At 70.1% G+C, this 8,774-nt stretch overlaps 1 protein-coding gene across 1 annotated transcript; it reads right to left on the reverse strand.

Annotated features, from left to right (window-relative positions):
- Positions 1-3,356: 3,356 nt before the first annotated feature.
- On the reverse strand, positions 3,357-7,141 carry C1QL4 (complement C1q like 4). The gene is made up of 3 exons (XM_052810179.1): positions 7,049-7,141; positions 5,297-6,580; positions 3,357-3,884 (listed from the first exon to the last, which is right to left on the reverse strand). Exons 2-3 carry the CDS (start codon positions 5,816-5,818, stop codon positions 3,705-3,707), a joined length of 702 nt encoding a protein of 233 aa, XP_052666139.1. The 5' UTR covers positions 5,819-6,580; positions 7,049-7,141; the 3' UTR covers positions 3,357-3,704.
- Positions 7,142-8,774: the final 1,633 nt, after the last annotated feature.

The following is an 8,774-nucleotide window of genomic DNA, read 5'->3' on the forward strand; positions in this document are numbered from 1 at the left end:
CCGGCTCCCCTACGGGCTCACAGCCCCCCCCCCAACCCCCTACGGGCTCACAGCCCCCCCCAGCCCCACTCTCCGGCCCCTCTACGGGCTCACAGCCCCCCCCAGCTCCATACCCCGGCTCCCCTACGGGCTCACAGCCCCCCCCCCAACCCCCTACGGGGTCACAGCCCCCCCCAGCCCCACTCTCCGGCCCCCCTATGGGCTCACAGCCCCCCCAGCCCCACTCTCCGGCCCCTCTACGGGCTCACAGCCCCCCCCAGCTCCATACCCCGGCTCCCCTACGGGCTCACAGGCCCCCCCCAAACCCCCTACGGGCTCACAGCCCCCCCAGCCCCACTCCCCGGCCCCCCCGGTGCCCAAAGCCCCACTCCTCACACTCCCACAGCCCCCCCCGCCCCATCCTCACTCCTCGGCCCCGCAGACTCACGCCGCTGCCGCTCCGCCGCCGCCTGGGTGCCGGCCCCCGCCGCGCGCCCGTTCAAATAACCTCGGCAGCCAATCAGCGCGCGGCTCCAACGGCCCGCCCGCGCGGGGCACGCCGGTAGTTGTAGTCCCCGCCCGAGGGGGATGCGCATGCGCACTGCGACCCGTGCCACGGGGGTTGGGGCGGGGGGGGGATGGCTGCTCCGGGACCCCCGGTGCGATGGCGGGGATTGTGCGGGGACCTCTGTGTGACGAGGGGAGGGTGCACGGGGGCTCTTGTGCAATAGGAGCCGGTGTGCAAGGCCCCTGTGCAACGGGGGCTGGTGTGCAGGGACCCCCGTGCGATGGCAGTGGTTGTGCAGGGACCCTCGTGCAATGGGGGTGGTGGTTCAGGGACCCTTGTGCAATGGGAGTCGGTGTGCAGGGACCCTTGTGCAACGGGGGTGGTTGTGCAAGGCCCCTGTGCAACGGAGACCAGTGTGCAGGGACCCCCGTGCGATGGGAGCGGTGGTGCAGGGACCCTTGTGCAACGGGGGCTGGTGTGCAGGGACCCTTGTGCAATGGGGGTGGTTGTGCAAGGCCCCTGGCAACGGAGACTGGTGTGCAGGGACCCCCCGTGCGATGGGAGTGGGTGTGCAGGGACCCTTGTGCAATGGGGGTGGTTGTGCAAGGCCCCTGTGCAGTGTGGGCTGGTGCGCAGGGACCCTTGTGTGATGGGGACAATTGTGCAAGACCCCTGTGCAATGGGGGCTGGTGCGCAGGGACCCCCGTGCGATGGCAGTGGTTGTGCAGGGACCCTCGTGCAATGGGAGTCGGTGTGCAGGGACCCTTGTGCAATGGGGGGTGGTTGTGCAAGGCCCCTGTGCAACGGAGACCAGTGTGCAGGGACCCCCGTGCAATGGGAGTCCGTGTGCAAGACCCCTGTGCAATGGGGGCTGGTGTGCAGGGACCCCCGTGCGATGGGAGTGGTTGTGCAGGGACCCTTGTGCAATGGGGGTGGTTGTGCAGGCCCCCCCCCCCCCGTACTGCTCTGGCCAGGACAGAGTTATTTTTCTCGGCAGCAGCCTTGGGTTCGGCAGCAAAACGGCCGGTGTCTGATACCGCCGGCGTGTTTTGGCTGCTGCCGAGCGGCCTCAAGGCCACCTCCGGTTCCCACGTGGCTCCCACGGTGTGCGGGACCCCCCCCTGCAGTGGGTGCGGGTGTGCGGGGACCCCCACGCAGCAGCACCTGGGGTTGTTACAGAAGAAGTTGGAATAACTGCGTTCTTCTCTCCGAAGAGTCGTTTCGCAGGAGCAGCTCGGAGCCAGCGGCCGAAGGAGCCGACCCAGCCTCGGCTCGCTGATAAAACCAGCGCTGCAAACACAGAACTGGCCGAATCCGGCAGATGGGAGTGGGACGAGGAGATGAGGAGCGAGGGAACAATTCATGGAATCACAGAATGGTTTGGGTGGGAAGGGACATTTAAAGGACATCTGGTCAGATGGGGCAGAGGGGTTCCAGCCCTCCGATCATTTCCGTGGCCCCCTCCAGACCCGCTCCAGCAGGTCCACGTCTTTCCCGTGCTGAGGACCCCAGAGCTGGACGCAGTGCTCCGGGGGGGTCTGGGCAGAGCGGAGCAGAGGGGCAGAACCCCCTCCCTCGACCTGCCGGCCACTCGGTCCCTGAAATTCTCCCGTGTTCCCGTCCCCTGCAGCTGTGGGTCGGCTGCCCAGCAAATGGGTGACAGCTCGGGGCTCTGGGGGGGTCCAGGCCCAGCCCCCCCAGCTGATGGTGGTGTCACTTCCAGAGCCTCTGATGGCAGAAATCAACCCCGTCCCTCCGGTCTGGCCTCAGCCCTGAGCCCGCTGACACCGAGGATGCGGTTGTGCCCTGAGTGAGTGCCGGGGGGTGCAGAGCCCTTCTGGGCCCCCTGTCCCCCCCCCCAAGCGTTCAGGGGAGTGGGGGTCCCCCCAGGAGGAGAGCGTGGTGCAAGACTTTAAGGGGGATGAGGACCAGGGGGACCCCGAGGTGGCGGCACCGGCTCTTCCCAGTGTCTCCCCAGGCACCCGCCGTGCTGGGGGGGGGGGTGGGGGTGTCTCGGGGCTGGGGGTGACCCTGGGGCTGGGGGGAGGAAAACTGGGGTCAGGGAGGGACCCTGGGAGTGGGTCTGGGGGACGTTTGGGGACAGGGGTGCTTCTCGAGAGGTTGGGGACACCACGTGGGGGATGACCCTGGGGAGGTGGACGGCACCCTGGGCAGGTGGGTCTTACCACAGGGAGGAGGGATCCCACACCCCCCCCCGCACCCACAGCCACCCCGGGGGGCAGCCGGGACCCTGACCCACCGGGGGACCAGGAAGGGGACGATGGGGACGCACCCACGGACACCGCACGGACAATAAAATCGTTGATGCTGCACCTTGTGGCAGGGTTTCTTGGGTTGCCGTGGGCTCGGGGGGGGGGGGGGGCGACCCCCCAGCCCTGCCAGCCCTTCCTGGGGGTCCCCATGCTGCCGGGCCCCCCCCCAGCCCCAAGCCAGCGGGAGCCGTGTCCTCCCGGCCGGTGGCCACGCGATGGCGGCACCGGCCCACGGCCACGCGGGGACAAGGGCTGGGGACCGGGGTCTGCAGGGCTCGGGTGGGGGGATCCGGCGTCCCGCGGCTCCGCTCCCACCCCGGGGACCCCAAACACCCCCGGGGCAGGCGCTGTCCCCAGCGTGTCCCCCGACGGTGGCAGCCGGAACGGCGTGGGGGGGGTGGGAAAGTGACAGTGAGGGTCCCCACCGGTGGCCCGGAGCCCCTCACCGCTGCGGGGACAGGGGACAGCCGGGGACAGCCAAGGAGCGATGGTGGCACAGCCCCCTCCCCAAAGGTCCCCTCCGTGTGTCCCCCCTCCACCCGGGGAGGCGAAGGCAGCAGCTGCACATCCAAACCCAGAGTGTTTTATTGGGGGGGACAGGGAGCCCAACGATCGGCCGCGGGGACGGGGACAGCAGCGGGACACCCCGACACCCTTGGGGGTGCTGGCATGCGGGGGTGGGGGGACACTGATGGGGGCGTGGGAGTGATTTTTTGGGGGGGGGGGAGTGTGGAGGAGCCAAGAGGTGCGGGGTGCGCGGGGCAGCGTGCGGTGGAGGGGGGGGCACGTGTGTCCTCGCGGGTGTCTCATCACACCCATCGCTATCGTGGGGGACGGTCACACCAGCGGGAGCTGGGACACCCCCCCTCCAAACACAACACCCCCCCCCAATGCCCACAGCCCCGTCCCCACGCCGGGGTGGTCGGGGGGGGTGGTGGGGGGGCTCAGTCGGGGTAGATGATGAAGCCGGAGAAGGTGCTGTACTTGTTGGTGTTGCCGCCGTGCACTTTGCCGCCGTCCAGCTTGACGAAGACCTCGTCGCCCACGTCCAGGTGCAGGATGACGCTGTTGCTGGCGTAGTCGTAGTTCTGGTCCGCGTCCTGCGCGATGGCGCTGGCCCGCACCTGGGGGGCACGGCCGTCAGGGACAGCCCCCCCCACCCACCACCCCGCCGTCCCTGGGGAGGGAGCCTGGGAGTGGGGTGTGGGGCTGGGAATGGGGGGGCTGAGCTGCTCTGGACCCCCCCCCAGCCTGCTCAGCCCCTCTGTCCATCACCGCTCAAGGTCACGTCGCCCGTCTGCGGCAGAAGCGGGCAAGGGAGCCAGCGTTCCCCCCCACCCCGCTCCCTAAATGTTGCCGGCCGGTGGCAGCGGCGACAGGAGGGGACAGGGACAGAGCCCCTCCCGCACCCCGGGGTCCCCCAGGATAGGGCCACCCAAGGCCGGCTGTCGGAGCTGGGTCTCACCATCGGTGCTCGGTCCCGAGGACCTGCTGGTGACCGGATCCGGAGACCCCCGGGACCCTGTGGGACCCCAGGGCCCTCTCCTGCCCCACGCTCCTGTGCTGCCCCTGGGGACCAGGGATGCCCCGGGGGGGGGGGGGGGCAGCTCCTGGGGCAGGGGGGCGGTGGCGAAGCTGGCATCGACCGCGCCGGATCGATCCTTGTTTCTCCAATAATAAATGGGAAGCGTCCGGGGCGAGGCGGCGCAGGAGCTGCTGGCCGGGCTACGCCTCCGTGAACAAAGGGACCGGCTGGGGGGCACAGCCTGTCCCCCCAGATGTTGGTGGCTGTCCCAGTTGGGGGGCACAGCCGGTTATCTCCGGTGATGGCGGCTGTCCCAGCCAGCCCCGACAGACCCCACTCCCCACTGGCTCCGAGCCTGGCACTCCTGGGGGAGTGTGTCCCCCCCGTCCCTGTGGCAGGAGCCCCGGGAATGGGGCTTTCGTGTTCCCGGAGGTGATGGCAGGGGGCAGAGGTGATGGCAGGGATGGGTGCAGGGTGGCTCCCCCAGCCACCCCTTCCATGGTCCTAGAGGAGGAATGGGATGGGGGGGAGATGGGGATGGGGGTACTGGGTGGGGGGGGGGAGCAGGGATGGGGAATCAGGGATAGGGGGAAATAGGATGGAGGAAGAGGGATGGGGAGAAGAGGATGGGAATGGGGTGGGGGAATCGGATGGGGGAAACAGAATTTGGGGACTGGGGTGGGGGCAATTGGGGATGGGGGGTGAGGATGGGTGGAGCCGGGATGGGGGATCAGGAATGGGGGGAACCAGTGATGGGGGAACTGAGATTAAGGGAAACGAGAATGGGGAAACCAGGATGGGGGGAGCAGGTGGGGGAAGCTGGGATGGGGGAGCAGGCAGGGGCAGCAGGCAGGGGGAGCGGGGCTGGAGAAGCCAGGTGGAGACGCACAGAGAAACCGGGGCCGGAGGAGCCGGGCTGGAACAGGGCGAGGGACCGGCTGGGGGGAGCAGGATGGGGGGCACGGGGATACCAGCAGGAGCTGTCGCAGGCGTGCCGGTCCCGGCTCGTACCTGCCCGTTCTTCATGAGGTCGGCCCACATGCTGGTGCCGTCGCCGCCGCGCATGAGGACGTGGTAGGTGAAGAAGTAGATGCCGGGCAGGGGGCAGGTGAACTTCCCGCTCGAGGGCTCGTAGTAGTTGCCCACGTTGGTGACCACATCGTCGAAGCGCAGCACCTCGTAGCCCTCGTGGGGCTTCCGCAGCCCCGCGTAGAAGGCGATCTTGGGGCTATAGAAGGAGGGGATGTACCCCCCGGGACCCGGCCCCGGTGGCCCTGGTGGCCCTGGCCGGCCCGGCTCGCCCGGTGGCCCCCGTGGTCCCGGTGGTCCGGGGGGACCCCGCACGCCGGCACGGCCCTTGCGCCCCGGCTCGCCCTTGGCGCCGGGCAGGAAGGGCGGCGGGGAGGCGGCGGGCAGCTCGGGGCCGGGGTAGGGGTCGCAGACCATGCGGCAGCTGCCCAGCATCTCGTAGTGCGCGGCCGCCTTGGAGCTGTGCACCAGCAGCGGGATGGCCACCAGAAGCACCAGCACCATGGCCACGCCAACGGCCGCCCCGGCCACCCGCTTCCTGCGGCTCAGCCGGGAGGCGGCCAGCGCCAGCAGGTCCTCCTCGCCCTTGGGAGCGATGGTGATGCCGGGGGGGCGGACGGCACCCAGCCGCCCACTGAGCCTTACGCCCCGGCGGGGACCGGGCTGGGAGCGGGGATGGAGCGGGATGGGGCTGCGGCCGGCAGCGGGGCTGGGCGTGGGGACGGGAGCAGGGATGAGGATGGGGACGGGGACAGGGATGGAGATGGGGATAAGGATGGGGACAGGGATGGAGATGGGGATAGGGATGAGGATGGGGACAGGGATGAGGTCGGGGATAGGGATGGTCACAGCAGCGGGGCTGGGGATGGAGCCGGCAGAGGGGCTGGCAGTGGGGATGGGAGCAGGGGTGGGAGTGGGAACAGCAGCAGGGCTGGGGACAGGGACAGGGACAGGCACGGGGACGGTCACAGCAGCAGGGCTGGGGCTGGCGAGGGGCGCGGAGCTGCGGCTGGAGCCGGGACTTGAGCTGGTGAAGGGGACGAGACCGGAGCCGACGATGGAACCGGGAGCGGAGCCACCAACGGAGCCGGGAGCGGAGCCGGGACCCGAGACGGTGACAGAGGCGGGAGCGGAGCCGGGAAGGGGCTGAGACCGGAGCCGGGGACGGAGTCGAGACCGGAGCTCCTGCAGCAGCCAGGACCGGAGCCGGTGTTGGAGTCGAGACCGGAGCCGATGATGCAACCAGGACCGGAGCCGGTGTTGGAGCTGGTGATGTAACCGGAGCCGGGATGGAGCCGGGACCGAGCCGGGATGGAGGCGGGATGGAGCCGGGATTGGTAGCCGGGACCGGAGCCGGCACCGAGCCGGGATGGAGCCGGGACCGGAGCCGGCACCGAGCCGGGATGGAGCCGCCGCGACACGCGGGGCAACTTCTCGCCAAGTTGCCCGGGAGCAGCACCCCGGGGAGCGGGACCCCCCCCCCCCCTCCCCCGGGAGCGGCACCCGAGCGGCCCCACCGCTACCCCGCGCCGCGCTCTCCCCGGTGCGCACCGGCGGGACCGGGACCGGGACCGGGACCGGGACCGGTCAACACCGCCCGGCGCTGTTCTCCGGGAGCAGCCCCCGCACCCCGCTCGGGGTCCCCGGGGACGCGGAGCCCCGGGCCCGCGGCGGAGCCCCCCCCCCCATCCCGCCTCCGCTCCCCCCCCCGCCGCCGCCGGTGCCCGCCGGTACCTGCCGCCCGCGGCGCCGGGAGCCACGTGCCGGGGCCGCCGCCCGCACCGCGCCGCGCCCGCAGCCCCGCTCCGCCCGCCCCGCTCGACGGCACCGGGCACGGCGGGGGGGGGGGGGGGGGGGGGCGGTGGGGAGGGACGGGAGAGCGGGGGGGGTGCACGGGGAGGGGAGGGTGTGCAGGGTTGTGATGGGTGCACGGCCGGGGGGGGGGTGAGTGTGCAAGGTGGGGGGGGGTGCGTGTGCACAGCGCTGGGTGGGTGTGAGCGTGCGGGGGGGGGCAGGGCTGTGTGGGTGCAAGGGGGGGTGCTGGGTGCGGGTGTGGGGGGGTGTGTGGGGGGGTGGGTGCACGGCTGTGCGTGGCATGGGACCTGGGGGTGCGGGGGGTGCACAGGGATACCCCCCCCCCACGCTGACACAGCCCCGCGCAGGGGTCGGGCAGGCTGGAGGCCGCAGGTCGGTTTTTGGGGACCCCCTCCCCAGGGCTCACCCCGATTGCACACCCCCAGACCGGGGCGGGGGGGGGGTCTGCCGGGGTGCGTGGTCCCTTCCCAGCCCCAGAATTGGGGCAGAACCCCCGTCCCACCCCCGTCCCTGGGGGGCTCCGGTCCCCCCAGCTGCCATCGAGGTGCCCGTGAGGCCGGGGCTGCTGGGGGTGTCCGGATCCAGCCCCAGTTGCTCCCAGCACCGCGGCGGATCCGGTGCTCTGGGAGCTGATTTACGGCTGCTCTTTTCAAATCTTGCCTGAATTTGCTCCGTTATGCAAAATGAAGTCTTGCCCTCTGCGCTCCCGGGAGAGGAGCCGCTTCCCCCCGCTGCCACCGGCCCCTCGCCTGCGGCTTCCCGGCAATTGGAAAAATAGTAGGGAAAAAGAGGAGAAATCGGGCAAGAGCCACCGGCCACCCTGCTCAGCCCCCCGCGCCGGTGCTGCCCCTCACCGGGGACGCCTCGGGTCCCTCCGTGGGGGAGCGTGGGCCGAGGGCGTCCCCCTGCATGGAGCCACTGGGGTGGGGACGGGCCCGTGGGTGGCTTTGCACACGCGTGTCTGTGTGCGGGGGTCCACGCGTGTCATTGCGGTATCAGCGGCCGGTCCTCCGCGTCCATATGCGTGCATAGATGCAAGCTGGGGGGTGCGTGGGGGTGCGTGGGGGTGTGTGCATGCATGTGCATGCTCTGTGCGTGTGTGTGCGTGCTCTGTGCGTGTGTACGTATGCTCTGTGCGTGTGTGCATGCATATGTATGCTGTGTGCATGCTCTTCGCACGCGTGTGTATGCTCTGTGTGTGTGTGTGTGCATGCTCAGTGCATGTGTGTGCGTGCCGCATGCGTGTGCATATGCATGCCGGGGTGCGGGGGGGGACAGGCAGGGGAGATGCTCCCACCGTAGCGACCGCGGGTGTAATTTATCCGTATAGTTTTTAAATTTGCAGGCCTGGCCAGCTCCCTCCAAAGGGCGGCGATCAATCAGCCGGGATATTGGATGGATTTATGGGCCCTTTATGCAGGAGGATCAATGCAATCCTGAAAAACCCGGCAATGTTTGTGCAACAAATTACAGCGGCTGGAGCATCTCCCTCGCTCGCCCCCGTGGGGACGGGGACGGGGTCCGGGTGCCATCGATGCCACCCGTCCTGCTCCCCAGGTACCGGGGACGCCGGAGTCCCGCCACCGCTACCCCCTCACTGGCTGATCCTAATGAGCAGCAACAGTGAATTAATTAGCCAGGCTGC

Source organism: Harpia harpyja, chromosome 15 (assembly GCF_026419915.1).
Source record: "Harpia harpyja isolate bHarHar1 chromosome 15, bHarHar1 primary haplotype, whole genome shotgun sequence".
NCBI classification, from domain to species: domain Eukaryota; kingdom Metazoa; phylum Chordata; class Aves; order Accipitriformes; family Accipitridae; genus Harpia; species Harpia harpyja.